At 38.2% G+C, this 17806-nt stretch overlaps 1 protein-coding gene across 2 annotated transcripts in view; it reads right to left on the reverse strand.

Annotated features, from left to right (window-relative positions):
- The window catches only part of LOC122800048 (slit homolog 3 protein-like), a 2083326-nt gene that overhangs the window by 545770 nt on the left and 1519750 nt on the right, over window positions 1-17806 (reverse strand). For both annotated transcript variants that reach the window (XM_044069531.1, XM_044069532.1), the window contains one exon: window positions 16499-16662. In XM_044069531.1, the coding sequence (XP_043925466.1) occupies window positions 16499-16662 (164 nt within the window). The remainder of the gene's footprint in view (window positions 1-16498; window positions 16663-17806) is intronic.

A 17806-nucleotide genomic window follows, 5' to 3' on the forward strand; every position in this document is an offset into this window, starting at 1 on the left:
GACGCTCGCAGAATTGTAGTTTGGCAATACAGGAATCAGCCAACAGGCATTCGTCATTCCCTTGTTCGCCGAACATCAATTCTTCATTTTAATATTAAACTATATATATATATATATATATATATATATATTAGATACACACACACACACACAGACATACGCACACACGCACACACACACGCACACACACACACACACACACACACACACACACACACACACACACACCTATTAACATAAATGTATATATCGGATCGTAGAAGGTTACTATGCTATTGGCCCTGAGGCCTTTATAAGCCTAGCCAAGAGTTTAATCCATGTTTAGACAAATCAGCACCCAAAGCTCCTGTCCAGCAGGGACACAGGTGGAATCCTAGGGGTGTATTTTCTGTTTTTCTTCCAGTTATCCAGGTTGCGTTTAAAAAGGGATAATGAGGTACTCTTCTTGATTTGGAGAGGGAGTCTATTCCACAGATGGGGGAGTTTCTGGGACACAAATCTGTCCCACCAACAAGTCCTACTGATATCACAAATGAGGTTGAGGTTACGTGTACAGGTTTCTCAAGTGGAGCTTGACTTGCAGATATGCAGCAGTCCCATCAAGGTGGGGTCCGAGATTGCTTTGTATGCCAGACAGAGGTCACCTCTCGGGAATCTGTATGAAACTGAGTAGAGGGACAGAGCTTTTAGCCTATCTATGTAAGGCAGATGTTTGAGGCCCTGGATTCTCCTGGTGAGGAACCTCTGCACTCTCTCCAGCTGCTGCATGTGCTTTGCAATGTTTGAAAGGGGCATTGTACTCAATAATTGACCTTATAAGGGAAGAATACAGGGATGTTATGACTACCTTGTCCCTGGATGAGATATCTTTACTTATGAGGTGGGCCATGTAGAAAGCTTTCTGTGCAAAGGAAGCAACATGGTGGTCAGAAGTCAGGTTGCTATCAGCCTGGGTGCCCAAATCCCTCATTACTGATTGCGTACTCTGGACATTGTTATTAATGTGATAACATGTGGGGATGTCACTCTCCCCAAAGGGAATGATGATACATTTTTTGGCATTCAGGTTGAGGCCATATTTCTGGCACCAGTCATTTGTTTGGGTGAGACCCTCTTGGAGGATGTCTACATCACTTGGGGAATTGGTGAGCACACCCAGCTTGCAATCATCTGCGACCTTCATGCCATAGCTCATTGGTTTTTGCCTGCACCTCAGAGAAGTATATCCCGAATATCCCTGGGGTATGCCACTCATTATGAGTCTGCTGCTTGAGGTGGCTTCCCCTATTTTGATTAGGTGGGTTATATCAGTGACCCAGTTTGATTTCCATCTGGTAACATATGGATCGATGCCTAGTTGAGAGAGTTTATCTATTATACCCGAGTGGGGAATAGTGTCAAAGGCTTAGCCAGGTCAAGGTAGGTGGTGTGTACCATCTTTTCTCGTCTGTGGCTTTGGTGACTGTGTGAAAGAAGTCTACCAGATTTAACAGACAAGACCCCCCCCCCCTTGACAAAGCCAAACTGTGTGGGGTCGAGTGTTTGGAGGTTGATAGTGTCCCTGTAAATGAGGTCCATGATCATCTATTTCAAGGCCCTGCAGATCAGGCTAGTTAGACTGATTCCCTGGATCTGTGGATGCTCTACCTTTGTGTAAAGGGATGACACTCGGATGGGACAAAGCTGATACTCAGGCTTTGGTTGAATAGGGTGCCTAATGGTGCTACAAGTTCATTCCTGAGTTCATGTAGGGTGCAGCCTGGGATGTTATTGGGTCCCATGGAGGCTGTATTTTTTTCCTTTGACAGGGCAGTGATGACCTGTTCCACAGAGGTAAGGGATGGTGGGCAGGTACTGGGGATATCCTGATTTACTGATGGGGAGGACAGATGGGAGAAGTTTTCACCGAATCTGTCAGCCAGTAGACTGGCTATATCTACAGTATTTGTGTATGTGGTGTTCTTGACCACCAGTTCTGAACAGATCTGCGTGCTTCCTCTGAGATTGCGGACATATGTGAAGAAGGCCTTATGATTATCTCTAGTAGATGTGGCCAATTTGGACTCAAAGCTGGCTTTACAGGATTTCACTAGTGCTCTTATTTGCTTTTTCAGACAAGGAGAGATTGCTTCCAATTGGGCACCTGGTCCTTCTTGGTCCTGAACAGCAATTTTTTTCCTTTCATTATAAAGTTTATTTATTGCAGATGTCCACCAGACAGGTTTACTCTTCCTTGAGGAGGATGATTTTGTCCTGTCAGGTATTCCTGATTCCATGCATCTATATAAATGCTCATAAAGTACCTTGATGTAGTTTTGGACATTAGTGCCAGTTGCTACAGAGGGGGGGGGGGGGCTGTGAAGCTGTTTATACCATCCCTCAGGAGATTGTAATCAGCTTTGGAGAAGGAGAATTTTTTTTTTACCCTAGCTAGAGTGGGGTCAGGGGGAGATGGTGACTTTGAAAGTGACCACTTTATGGCCGGATCTTACCAGGGAGGATGATGCTGTAGGGGTGCTGCAGTGGTTACTCAGACTGGTTAATACCAAGTCCAAGATATTTCACATTTTGTGGGGGTATGGACTAGCTGTTCCAAGGCATTTGCATTGATAAAATCGAGGAATCTCTGGGCATTTGTGTTCAGGCATGAGTAGTTTTTCCAGTCTATGGTTGGGTAATTAAAGTCACCCAGGATCATGGTAAAGGGTTGAATCTTGATAGATTTGAAGAGGTCCAGATAGGTGGAGTGAGCATCTTGAGTCAAATTTGGGGGCCTGTAGCTAGCTATAATTTGAATATGGCCTTGTCAATGGTTAAGTGCACCTGGATTGTCTCCTGTGTGTCATACTGTTTGACCAGCCCAGAGGTGTGTGCGTCTTTAATATATATTGAAACTCCACCTCCTTTGGCTTTGCTGCCCACAGTTTGGGGTCTGAATGTATGATAGAATGAGTAACCAGGTATGGCTGGGGTGCTCTCTGCAGCTTTGAAAGAGGTTTCTGTGACTGCACAAATGTCAGCATCTTCCAGGGGTAAGAATGCTTGCAATGAGAACAGTTTCATGTTTAGACTCCAAGCGTTTAGCAGCATGACCTTTAATTCGCATTTTGTTTAAATTTTTATGTTGGTAGTATCAACTTCATGACTTTTGCTAAAAAAGGCACTATGGGGGAGGAAAGGCCCTTTGCCAGAAGCCATATATATATATATATATATATATATATATATATATATATATATATATAGATATAGATATATATATATATATATATATATATATATATATATATATATATATATATATATACCTACCCAGTAAACAATTAGCAAATAAATACATATACAAATAAATAAAGTAAATTAATATATTTATCTAAAATACCACTATAAGCAATAACCCAGACAACACAAGTAGTACACCCACAAACATTTTATAATTTTTTGCAATGTCTGCCAAAAACACCACATAGTAACTTGTTTCTGGTATGCAGAGAAATTAACCTTTAGTACAACCCAGATGTCCTAAATCCAATTTAGGATTGCTAGATGCTAGAAAAGCCAGGCAGGGGGCTATGGATGTGAGTGGTTTATGCTTACTCACCAATCCTGAGAAGACAGAAATGGTCACCCTGGTCAGCTGAATTGGTCTTTTGCAGGTGGATCCTTGCTCCACTGCAGTAGTTCTTTCACTCAGGTGTGTGGGCTTGGGTTTCCAAGTCTGTGAAAGTACATCTTAAAATGAAGAGTGTGGGAGCACCAAAATGCCACCACCAAAAGGTGGCGGTGCTAATGTTATCCACCTGGGGATTGAGTTAGGGGTTTAACCACTAAACCTCTGATAGCATCTCAAAATGAGGAAGGAATAGTTGATGTTTACATTTAAGTAAGTCATAACATAAAAATATCACCTAATTAGCAAAATAACATAAACCTTCATGACACTTGTCACACTGCCAGCCCAGCTATCAGGAATTTTGAAAATAATTCTATGTCATTTGTGAATACTGATATGATTTATACAGAAGTGTGTTTAAAGTACTGAGCTAAAATGTAACCGCAGTGTGCCCTACTGGAATAGAACAGGAATGTATCTGCACTGTTTTGACTGTTTAGATATATATGTTTAATGGAAATTGGAACACAGGAGGTTAACTTGAAAAAATTCAGAGAAAATAGTTTTAAATTAAATTGTTTTATTATTGCACCATAAAAGTTAGTTTCAATGCATCAAGGAGACAGAAAGACTAGAATTAGGGTGCCTTCTGCATTGCTTTGCAAGTGTTTTATTGTTTTATGTCTCCTAGCTGTTGCAAACATCTGAAGACAATGTATTTCCACAGAGATATGCTAATTTCTTTTTTGACAAAGGGGGTTTAGCTTGGGAACTAAAGTCAGGTGACAAAAAGTGATGTCATCCAAGCTAACCCAGCAGTAATATTTGATATTAATTTAAGAACTCTCTGAGAGAGAGAGAGACTGTGCATTTTGTATCTTGTCTTGGACATAGAAATATCCACTCATCACTTCTGACTGCATGCTGTTCTGTAAGTAAATTTTTAGGGCATAGTAACTCTTTTAGATTCTGACAGGAATACAGTAAAGTATAGCTTAGATGTTTTCTTTATTTATTTGAGACTGTCCTGCAATGTTGTTTTAAATATTTCCTGTGATTTTGAACTCTGAAGGCACTGTGAATACACATTTAATTCTGTCTTGTTCTTTTACTATTTATTATTAAATACATTTAAACCTTTCAATTGTGGGTGGCCTGTTTCAAGATATTTAACCTCTTAGGGTACTTGCATATCTATTTGGTGACACACTACCGGCCACTCCTAATAGCCTGGCGCTTGGTCAAAACTACCATTTGGGTTAATAGTAACATTACACAGTCAGATTGGACACCCTTTGTTAAGCCCCTTAAAGAAGCTGTTAAGAGTTGGCTGGTAGCAATGAAAACTACCTTTTACTCTCGGCAGAAAGGGGTCATAACCAGTAAACCTGTGGCAGCTTTCCCCAGGCTTGTGTCTGTGTTTGTATATAAATCAAGCCTCAAAGTGTGTGTGTGTGTGTGTGTGTATCAGCTACTTGAGCAGGGACACAAAGCACTGGTTGGACAGAGAGGGTACTTGAGGTTTTGGTTTTGGTTTGGCCACTCAGCTGAGATCTCAATCCTATAGCTGTGCCAGTGAGGAGTCATATTGGGGATCTGGAGAAAGAGGGAGAAACCAGCCCCAGACAGACTGTGATCTCTGTGTGTTCTTAAGGGAAATTGTACTTTACTGTGTGTGTACTTGTCATCCTCCCAGTGTGTACGACCCCCACTGTTGCCTGTGGTGAGGACTGAGATCTTTGATTGCTGGGCCAGTGCAGGGGTGTCACAACACTGTTATACACATACCTATTATGCCTCCGTTTCTTCATGTTCACTCTCTCTCCTGTCCTTTAAAGTAATAAAAGATTAGAGTTTACTAGTGTCATTGTATATAGTCCCCTCAGTTTTACATTACTTAGCTGTATTATTTTTGAAATGCTCATGTCCAAGTGTAAGTGAGTGAAAGGGACACCAAAATATTCTATGCAGTACAGCCTCATTAATTTGTGCAGACCTAATGTCCTCCCCGCACCTGACAGCAATCGTCCTACTGCATGCTTTTACATTATAGCAGCTAAACACCTGTTGGACATACAAGCATACAACATGTTTTCCACACACCACCATGCATCAAGTCACCCTTTAACTTGACATGTTACCCTCACTAGAATTACCATCAATGAATGGACTGTATGCTTACATTTGTAATCTTCTGCACATTAAAGGAATAAAGAGGCACTGTAATAGTGATGTTTTAACGTGGATTAAAAATGTATATTTGTCATTATCCAGACTTTTTCAGACTTTAATTATCCAATATTCAGTGTTTACTAAAACAGAATGTTCTACAAATACCGAATATTCTGTTGAACGAAAACTTGGTCCTTTTGCAGTGAATTAGAATACAAAATGGCAGTTTCTGCCAAGAGTTCTGAAAGAAAAATAAAGCTCTTGCTATGTTCAAGGACTAAGGATTACTGGCAGGTACATTTAAACTTTACCAACTGCATCTAAAAATAACATTGGTTGCCAAAAACATTTTTCATAACCAGGGATATCTTGCTGACAACCGTTGTAATTTAATATCATTAAAATGAAATGTTTTACCAATGTAACATGTACGCTTGAAACCCACACAAGGTTACATATCTCACCAGTAAGAACTTGCAAAAGAATATTAAAACTGACAAAATATTATACTTATTTGAAGAGTACAAATATGTTCACTGCCTTTCAATTTTTTTCTTTTTTAACATTTTATTCCCAGATTCCTATATATTATTTTCAAGTCTAAATTGCTCGAAAAAAGTAATGCTAGTATTGGAAACTTTTTGTCTGGCAATATAAACATATTTAACTAAACACATCACTTTTGCTATGAATTAAAAAAAAACTCACAGCCACCACATTCAACAGGCCAGCTGAATAAGTGGTTTTAGGTCTCAGTATTTAAAACAAAATTGCCTTAGCCACTACATTACAGTTGTGTCCATGAATTCGTCTGTTTTGGTATCATTGCCATTGTTGCTTATGAACATCTTCTTTTTATGAATGTAAATCATCTAGTATTACAAAACTTTTTGTCATGGTCTAAAGGTGATTTCAAACAATAAATCTCATTAGGGAAGTTAAACTCCCCTGTAAAATGAGTAAAAACTTTCTCAGACAACATGTAGCTATTCTCAACCTACATCTTTGAATGATTAAACATCTTTTAATTAAAAAAAAAGTTGGGAAAGATAGCATACAGCTGGGACCACACAGGAAAAGAAGCCCTTGATTAATTTAATCAAACAGATTAATACTCTCCACTCCATTTCAGGGAAGGAACAGGATAAGAATCCACAGGCCAAATAACAAAACACAATGAAAATGTCCTTTTTATGCAAATACTCATAATCTGTTCACTTGTTAAGACAAACTTTTAAACTTTAAGCTACAGACAATTTGATTCTCCATCTAAGTCACTCAGACATGGGCAAAAATCCAATACTATTTTTTTGTTAACAAGCAGGTAGCATTAATAAGTCCAGGTGTTATGACATGGAACTGAAGCAATCTAAAGGTCCAGTTTGTCAGTAAAAAAACAATGTTGCTTGGGTAGGCAGGTCTCAAAATGGATATGTTTTCATCCTGAGCATTTACAGAGCAACCCCCAAGGCACTTGGCCTGAGGATTGTGTAGCACACATCAGATACAGGGATTCTGTAGTAATTAAAAAAAAACATGCTGGTGTGATATTAAAATTGTGGATGTGGAATTCTTGAACTATTACACAACCCAAACCAGAAATGCGGCTATTTTCAATGTAGTAATACAAAATACCTACTGGTCCTTCATTTACTCAGCAATGGCTCCCTTAGTAGGTTGTGATCATAAGTGTGAGATTAGTTTGTATATTAAAATGCTTATTGTATAAAAAATTGATAGCTCAGAAACTAAACAGTTTAGATATGGTTGGAGAAAGGGAAATTATGAAGGTATTTCTGCCAAATTAAAGAAAATGTATGGACGTCAAGATGTATGAATTGCTTATTTAGACTGCATTAGAGAGACTAATGTGGACATTACTAATGGTGAAGAATTAACTTATATGAAAACTACAAACTAAAGGATCTAAAGATAGAAATAAACTTCAGTTGGTTAGTCAGCACTCCGAAGAATAAACCTGTATTGCTTAAATGTTTGCAGCTTCCAGTTAATTATCACCTTTCACTTATCCTTTCATGCATCATCTCATTTGCTAAATCATTCATTTAAATTTGGAAAAGAATATTCTTACAATAAAAGTCTTTCACAACCACCCTGGTCGGTAGTGTCAGCCTTATGGTGGCAAATATCTTTATCAAATTATTTCATTCTCATTTGAAATCTACCTAAACCCTCTTGTAATTGAGATCTTAGTGCCAAAGCTGCTCAAGTCTTCTCCTCACTGGATATTCTGCCATCTTACCCAGCCCAACAAATTATTTAGTGGTTCCTAACTTTTTTTCATTCAACATACAGATATGTACTGTAACTTCTTTCACAGATAACTCCTTCTGTTTCTCACCATCAGATAATCAGCATTATTCTCTCTCACTTTTTAATACTATCACTTCTTCTCCTATGACTTGGCCTCAATGCATATTGTCCTTTAGTTGTGTTTATCACTATTAGATCCATCTGATTTGCCAACTTTTCTTCCTTTCTAGTCACCACCCTCTCATATTTGGATGCAGGACATCATTATTTAACAGATTCATAGATTGTTACTAGACTAACGACCTGGGAGGGGGACTTTCTAAGCCTAGCCAAGTTTTTTTCAAAATAATAAGGATGTCCTGTATCCAAATAGGACATTTATTACTTCAGGAAAACCTGTCTAGGCATAGAAAGGTTCCCTGGGTCATTAGCCTAATAACAACCTGTCTATGTATATACATTGTTTAATCATTATACTGCCATTTTAACCCCCTGATCCTCCCCATAATCAACAGAGATGGTCAACAACACTGAGCTTAGCATAAAGATTGCCCAAACCAGCAGTGCTATGCATACCGGCACAGCTGACTGCTGCTCAGCAACCCAGCATGTTTATTTTTAAGCCTTAAAAGTGAATTCAGTAATGGTGTAAAAAGCTATGATACTGTCTTCTAACATACTGGCAGTGTTTACTCATTTTTGTAATAACTGTAAACCACATGACAAGGAATCTTTGTGAATGCGAAGCATGCTCAATACCCATGGACACAGCATTCCACTGAACCTGCCACTACGTGGTAAATATAGTTCCATGAAATAGCACAGAAGTCATGGTCAGCCTAAACTATCTTTGGAAACTAAAACATCAAGCATAAAAAATGCACTGTATGCTACTCCAGGTATTAGAACCCAATAGACATTTATGCTAAACAGCATGCTATGAACTGACCCATGGGCAGTCCTACCTATTATGAGGACAGTACCAAGCAGCTGCATATAATTGCCCAGCCTTGCGCATCTGCTCGAATTAAGTGCTAGGTAGCAGCACTAATGCATGGTCAGTCTTTAAGTAACCCCAGGTGTTAGTACATGATGCATCAACACCCTGTGGTACCTACTATGAATAAAATCCCAAGTACAGTACCTTTAATGAATGGAGCCCCTAACTAATAATCTCAGGAACAATTCATGAGCAAGCTTTCAAGTATTAAAATGTACTGTGAATCCTGTCTCAAACATTGGTGTGCCTTGGGGCTCCAGCTTTGACTAATGTAACTTTCAGGAAATCTATCTTAACTAGTGATGCCTTCGGTGATATTTTCTTCAAATGCTAGTGTCTATTTTGAAATTACATTAAGCTATATGCAATGAAAATACTCTTAGGCACAGATGTTGCTGCTGTCACATGATAATCATAAGAAAAAAATTTCTTCATAGTTCTATGGGTTAAGATGTGCCAGTAAACATATTCTGAAATCTATACTGGCTATGAAAACAGATAATTGGTTTACTGTTTACTATGATGTTTCCATAGGTCTTTATATTTTTATGATATGGAATCACAGTAGGAATTGGCTTTTGTTGAAAAATAATGCAGGGATATCCACATTACTGTAATCTTTAGCAAATACATTTTCCAATGAAACATCTGTGGTTTACAATCTAGCTATTAATAAATGAGGAACTGCATTTAAAATTAAAAGTAAGAAATCAAGTAATGCTTTTGTCACCCAAAAGTAAATCAGCAATGCTGTGTTTCTAGGAATTCAGTTTTATATAAAACTAATTTACCTTCATACAGATCTGGTTTCCTATAACTTGAGATTTTCAGAAGGAGATTAAAAATCTGACAGCTTTTAAAATTACAATAAGACAAGAGCAATTATGCAGAGAAAATATAAAAATGATTTCAGTGATGAAGGCTTCCTAATAGGTTTCATACTGACTAAATGAATCTACCTTGTTCATTACCAGTAATATCTCATTATTGAAGCTTAATTAAAAACACACACAGTGGCTCAGAATTTAGTTAGGGTTCACTGTCTTAATTACTTTTATCAACTGAGCAATAGTAATCACTTACCTCATATATCCTGAAGTTTCACATTCCTTGCCTTTTATTAAAAGTCTAAAAGTTGTTCAGGCTTTCACCAGCCAAAGTATGTTTTAAAACGTCGATCATATGGTCTCGCTCATATGAAATTCAACATTTTAAAATGTCAAGCATGTAAAGCGAATCCATATATATATATATATATATATATATATATATATATATATATATATATATATATATATATATATATAAAAAATCATAGATATATATGTTTATATATCGGTATATATAAAAAATGAATCCATTGCTTTCCTTAGGCTTGGGCTCAGTCTTGCCTTAACCTGCTCCTTCTTCCTTTTAAGTTTCTTTCATTTTCTCTAATCATTTTGCATATTTTTCTTCTGTCCTCATTTTTCCTAATGTGTGACTTTCAAAAATCATTACAGGTGCCCAGGGAAGGTCTTTTTATTTGTTAGCCAACTATGCAAATTTTTCCTTTCTAAACTCTTTTCACCCATGATCTATGGTATAAGAGCAAATACAGTGTGTGTGTGTGAGTGTGTGTGTGTGTGTGTGTGTGTGTGTGTGTGTGTGTGTGTGTGTGTGTGTGTGTGTGTGTGTGTATAAATGTAGTTTCACCAGTTCATAGGTGATTACTAGGCTGAGGGCACAAAAGCATTTATAAGCCTAGTCAATAATACTCAGCATATGACAATATTATATCTTAATTCCCCAGATTTAGTATCAGGGTAGTGTTTTTTTTGGTGATGGAGCCCTAAGTCATTTTACAGATTGCCTCTGCCCATAAGTTACATGGGCAGCACCCTGGGAATGAATGTATGGTTCACCATCTACTTGTCCAAATTCTTTTTTAAGAGAGTGAGAGATGGGATTTGTTTTACAAAGATTGGATATTTATTCCATAGATGAGGAAGCTTTTGGTATACAAATCTGTCTTTCCAGCAAGTTCTCTTAGAGTCACCAGTAAGGCTCAGGTCCATGGAATGGGTAACCCTCGTATATTTTTTCTTGTGAATATGTAACATCTTCATCAGGGCTGGATCAGATAATGCCTTGTAGGTCAGATAGAAGTAATCTCTCAATAAATATTATGAGATGGAGTAAAGGGATAGGGCTTTTATTTAGTCTGCATAAGACATGTGACTTATACTTTGCATTTTTTAGTGAGAAACCCCCGGGGCCACTCCAATTAGTGTAAGTGTCTGATTAAGAACATGCAGAAGGGTGCATTGTACTCAATTAAGGGCTTGATAAGGACAGAGTACAATGGCACTATGCCTGCATTTTAACTTGACACCATGCCTTTACTTATAAGTTGAGCCACACAGAAAGATTTCCTCACTACCACAGCTACCTGGTGGTCAAAGTTTAGGTTACTATCTGTTTACCTAGGTCCCTTACCACTGGTCTACTTTTATGGCTGTGGTACCAATATTTTAATTTGCAGAGATATCTGTTTTACTGAAGGGTATGATTACGCATCTTTTAGCATTTAGTCTCAGACCATTGTTTTTTTTTTAGCATTTAGTCTCAGACCATTGTTTTACTGCAGTGGTGGTGCTGCGTTGTCGCCTCACAGCAAGACATTGTGCTGTTCGATTCTCAGCTAGAGCGCCTTTGTGTGGAGACGTGTGAATGGGCGTTCCTTTGTTGAAGGTTGTGCATCAGGGCTGGCAAACTCGGCACATAAAAAATCTACTGCCAATCATTAGCGGACTGGAGTTCCGCTATGGTGACCCCTACCCGGGAAAAGCCGAAAGACACAAACAAAAGTCTCAGACCATTGTTTTGGCACCAGTGATTTGTCATTTTTCAAGCCTGTTTGTAGAATGTCAACATTGTATGGGGAATCAATAATTACTCCCAGCTTACAGTTGTCGGTGAACTTGGTTTGTCAGAGGCCCTCACCATTGGCCTTCACTTCAGAGAAGTATATACTAAACAGGAGGGGTCCCAGCACTAAGCCCTGTGGGACACCCTAGTAATAAGTTTCTTATCAGAAGTGGCTTCACCTATCCAAACAACATGTGTCCTGTCAGTAAGCCAGTTTGCTATCCATCTGATGATGCAGGGGTTTATGCCTATCTCAGTAAGTTTATCTATGATGCCCAAGTGGGGGATCATCAGTTTGACTGGGACAGGTACTGCCTCCTCTGTGCAGCTATGAATGTGGTTGTAAAGTGCTTTTGTGTAGAGCTTAGAGCAGGCCTCAGTGTCATCTGGGTTTGGACTTCCTATCATATCCTTGCTAGCTAAAGACCCCCTAACATGTGTCTGGAAAACCACACCTCCTACTTAAATATTTGTATCTAGTTGGGAGCTAACCAGTTGCTCCATGGTGCTTGCATTGATGAAATCCAAAATCCTCTGAGCAAGTGATTTATGGGTCATATAAGTCTCCCAGTTTATGGAGGTGTAGTTGAAGTCACCCATAAGTATGGTATTAGGCTGAATGTTCATAGGTTAGTACTAAGCTAACTGCCCTTGCAAGCCATTTTAAGCCTAGCCAATTATCCCTTGTGAAACTCAAACCCTGCACCTTCTGTTTGTAAGGCAAACACCTTAACCATTAGGCCATTCAAGTAGGTTTAGCTAGGAGGTGTGGTTTTCCAGACTCATGTTAGGGGATCTGTAGCTAGCAAGGATATGATAGGGGGTTGCAACTATAGTTAATTGGGGATAGAGAAGCTCAGGTGAGTCATTTTGCTGGACCAGTCTACCAGTGTACTAGTCCTTTTTAAATATTGAGAGACACCTTCTCTTTTTGTTTTATCCTGAGCTGTGGAGGATCGAAATGTATGAAAGGAACTGCAGCATTTGACAGCTGGGCTGCTTTCCATGGTTCTGAACCATGTTTCTATGACTGCACATATGTGTGCATTCTCCACGATGAGGAGTGCCTCCAGGAAGTGCAGTTCTTTATTTAAACTCCTAGCATTGAGCAGCAATATCTTTAGGCAGTTGTGAGTGATTTTTGTTATGTTGGAGGATTTCACAACTTTGCATAGCCTAAAAAAGGCACTCTGGAGATAGATAAAGACAACTGCAAACTATCTCTGGCAGACCATTGTGGTTTGTTGATTATGTCTTCCCAGGCTGAAAGATATAGGATCCCTTGCTGTGACACCAGAAACTAAGCCAACTGTTCAGAAATCAATCATTTTTCTGATGATAATGTAGCATCATCATCATTGGTGAAGGTAGGATGCTACTAAAAGTTAGATTCATACCCACCTGGGACACATATTCAGAAAGCTCCATCATGTTTCTCTTCATATAGTCCATTGAAGTATGTCTTAGGTCATTTATGCTCACATGAACTACGACTGTGTCATACTTGTACTTGTGGTTTAAAGACCTAAGTGCATGCATGATCTGGTGGATCCTGGAACTAGACAGACAGCTCACTGTGATCCTCTCCTTGTTTAGCCAGGTAAGGAGGACATCAATACCCAATATCTAGAATATTTGGCGACGTGGTGTGTTGTCTTATGTGCTTGGAAGATGGGCTATAATGATTTTCTGACTTATGTGTTGTGTGAGGTGCTGTATTTCTTCAGTGTGTGTGAGGCCACTGATATATATATATATATATATATATATATATATATATATATATATATATATATATATATATATATATATGTAGACAGTCTTACCACTGAGTTATGTAATGTTATTATGTACCACCATTCTGTGATGATACTACACAATATGTAGCCATTAGCTACGTGTCCTTCCTAATTTCTTGCCCAAGGTATTTTATGACCTTCTAACCATAAGTTTTAAGCAAAAAGCAAAATAAAACAGAGAATTTATGTTACTTAATTGCTTAATGTAAAGGTGTACAAAAATACATGCCATCTCATTAGTAATGTTTTCTGTAATATTGTGATCTGTAGTGTAAAATCACAAACACATGTTATGACTGAAGCTTTAAATAATATACCCTAACAAATCTCCCAGGGAAAAAAGATTTTTGTACCTGGTAAGCCTCACTTGTGACCCCTACCTCCTCTACTTATACAGAACCTAGGGGCTGTCCATCATCAGAGATAAGGGAATACACAGCCTCCAAAGCTGTCCTCACAGATAAGGGAATACTCAGCTTCCAGAGCCGTCCTCAGAGACAAGGGAATACTCAGCTTCCAAAGCCATCCTCACAGATAAGGGAATACTCAGCTTCCAAAGCCATCCTCACAGATAAGGGAATACTCAGCTTCCAAAGCCATCCTCACAGATAAGGGAATACTCAGCTTCCAAAGCCATCCTCACAGATAAGGGAATACTCAGCTTCCAAAGCCATCCTCACAGATAAGGGAATACTCAGCTTCCAAAGCCATCCTCACAGATAAGGGAATACTCAGCTTCCAAAGCCATCCTCACAGATAAGGGAATACTCAGCTTCCAAAGCCGTCCTCAGAGACAAGGGAATACTCTGCTTCCAAAGCCGTCCTCAGAGATAAGGGAATACTCAGCTTCCACAGTTGACCTCAGAGATAAGGGAATACTCAGCTTCCAAAGCCGTCCTCACAGATAAGGGAATACTCAGCTTCCAGAGCCGTCCTCATAGATAAGGGAATACTATGCTTCCAGAGCCATCCTCAGAGATAAGGGAATACTCAACTTCCAAAGCCATCCAAAGAGACTAGGAAATACTCAGCTTCCAAAGCCGTCCTCAGAGACAAGGGAATACTCAGCTTCCAAGCCATTCTCAGAGACAAGGGAATACTTGGCTTCCAAAGTCGTACTCGGAGATAAGGGAATACTCAGCTTCCAAAGCCATCCTCAGAGATAAGGGAATACTCAACTTCCAAAGCTGTCCTCTGAGACTAGGGAATACTCATCTTGTAACTTGTAATTTATTTAATTATTTTTTATTTGTTAACCAGGTTGGTCCAGCTCGGTAAGAATTTACCCTATTTCAGTAGAGACCCGAGGGGAAAAGCCCCAAACCGACATACAAGTAGAGACAAGTTTACAATAATACAGAGCAAAACAATGTCATGAACACAATGGATAAGAAAAAAAAAAGAATGTACTCCATGGAATTAAACATAGCTATATACAAAAATATAATAATAAGGGTGTAAAAGGAAAAGCAAAGATAATAAATCTAAGAGGTATGCAGTAAGGGAATTAAGGTTATAGGTAATCATTTGAAAATAATATGGCATTATTAGATTAGAGGCAAGAAAGAGAAATTGTGTATGTGCAGGGGGCCTCAGATCTGAGGATGAAACTAGTACAGGAGTAAAAAAAAAAAAAAATAGAGAAACGTGTATACCTATACAGATAACATTTCAGACAAAATCAATCCACTCCCAAAATGCTCTGGCAAAGATGAGGAAAGGTAATCCCAAGAACAAGCATGGAAGAAAACACAAACATAAGGAAAAGATAAGCATACAAAGCATGGAGAATAGGAATAAAAGGGGAACGCTGGTATGTAAGGCACTGTGAAGGGAGAATAGGGATAAAAGGGAATGCTGCTATGTAAGGCACTGTGAAGGGAGAATAGGAATAAAAGGGGAACGCTGGTATGTAAGGCACTGTGAAGGGAGAATAGGAATAAAAGGGGAACGCTGGTATGTAAGGCACTGTGAAGGGAGAATAGGAATAAAAGGGGAACGCTGGTATGTAAGGCACTGTGAAGGGAGAATAGGAATAAAAGGGGAATGCTGGTATGTAAGGCACTGTGAAGGGAGAATAGGAATAAAAGGGGAACGCTGGTATGTAAGGCACTGTGAAGGGAGAATAGGAATAAAAGGGGAACGCTGGTATGTAAGGCACTGTGAAGGGAGAATAGGAATAAAAGGGGAACGCTGGTATGTAAGGCACTGTGAAGGGAAGCAAAGTGTCATTTCCGATATTCAGCATTTAAGGAAGTGAAGGGGGGGATCAAATCACAACAGTACTTCCTCTGAGGAGCTAACCCTAGACAAATGGGTACGTACACAGTGTTTACAATAAGTCAAAGGATACATATCTTCAAAGTCTTTCTCTAGTAATAATGTCTGTTTGTGTTCAGAATGTATTGGTTTATAAAAGATCATGTATACTTCTGGAGAGATGAAAGACAGAGTCGTTATTAATGTGTGTATATGTATGTGTATGTTGTGTGGTAATCGCTATATCTACCCATATACACATATAAAAATAAATGGATTAGATGTAAATATAGCTAGATGTAGATAATATAGATTTACAAATATTTATTTGTGAGTTTTCTACTACACAAGAAAAGGCTGGTAGTAAATAAAGAGGCACCACTTAATATTCAATCGTAGGACTTGCTTTTACATTTAAAAGTCTTTTCTTGTTTTATCAGCAATAAACAAAAGCCAAAATTGCATCATTACCAGTGCAGACAAAGTCTTTCTTCTGTACTTCTGCTACACTTAAACCCCTCAGCTGAACTGGAGCCATGCAAAGTGTGAATTGTCCAACAGATCTTCTTTGCCGCAGCCAGTCAGACAACCAGGCCAGATGACAGTCACAGTACAAGTTATTAGAGTGCAGGCGCCTGAGAGAAAGAAGAAAAAACATTATTATAAAACAGCAAGTTTTCAATCACATCCAGTATTCTTGAAATGAAAAAGAACCATCACTACCCCTGGGTAAAAGATGTCTATACTAGCTCATAATGATGGTCTGTTTTGCAGTATAAACAACATACAACATGTTTTGACATACACAATAAATGTGAAACAACTGAATTAGAGGTCTAAGAAATTAATTACATTAATTATAAATAGTTTCATACTATTAAGTAAAAGAAAGTTCAGAATGTTAAATGGCCAAAATATGTAATCTGCTCATATAGCAGAGAAAATAAGACAGTTGAAACACTTGAAAAAGAAGGTTACTCTTGTTCGAAACATTTTAAGGGCTAGTGCAATGAATTGTGCATGACAGCAAATTGTGTTACTATGATAATATTGGCATGCTTCTGTGACTGAAGGGGACAGTGTGTCTTGTTTAATGTACACAAAAGTACATTCGGCAACGATGTTGATCGATATAAAATAACTAGTGTCAGTGCTAATCAAGAAAGGGAATCAATAATGACTGCAAAAAAAAAGACCGTGTCAGGGAAATAACAGAAGTAAAATGAAAAGGGTAGAAGAGTTCCACTGTGCTAAAAGAATAATCATTATACAATATTAAATATAACACAATAATGGATGTTATGCAGAAATCCATTAATGGTAATAAAATGCATATGCTATGAATAATAACAGCGATGATAACAACAACAACAACAATAATTATAGTAATAATAGTGATAATAATAGTAATAATAGTAATAATAATAGTAATAATAGTAATAATAATAGTAATAATAATAATAATACCTGGTATCTGGTGGTTATTTTTACTTTGGGGGAAAAAAGATATTAAAATAGTATTAGTTTACCAGATAATGTCTTTGGTGTGCATTGTGGCTTGCAGCTATGAGGTACGTTAATTTTTGAGGCGGTAATGTTATGTGTGTGTGTGTGTGTTTTTGTTTATGTGTGTGTCTGCAATTTTTAATCAGATAATGCAAAGGAAAGCCATCCAGAGTTTGACCTGTGTGCCTGTATGGTTGTTATGGTAACAGTCAGCGACTGCTTCTTAAGACTATCCCTTGCATGTCTTGAGTTTAACTGAATGATAATTATTCA

This window comes from Protopterus annectens, chromosome 4.part0, assembly GCF_019279795.1.
Source record: "Protopterus annectens isolate FY-2018-M chromosome 4.part0, PAN1.0, whole genome shotgun sequence".
In the NCBI taxonomy this organism is placed as follows: Eukaryota; Metazoa; Chordata; order Ceratodontiformes; family Protopteridae; genus Protopterus; species Protopterus annectens.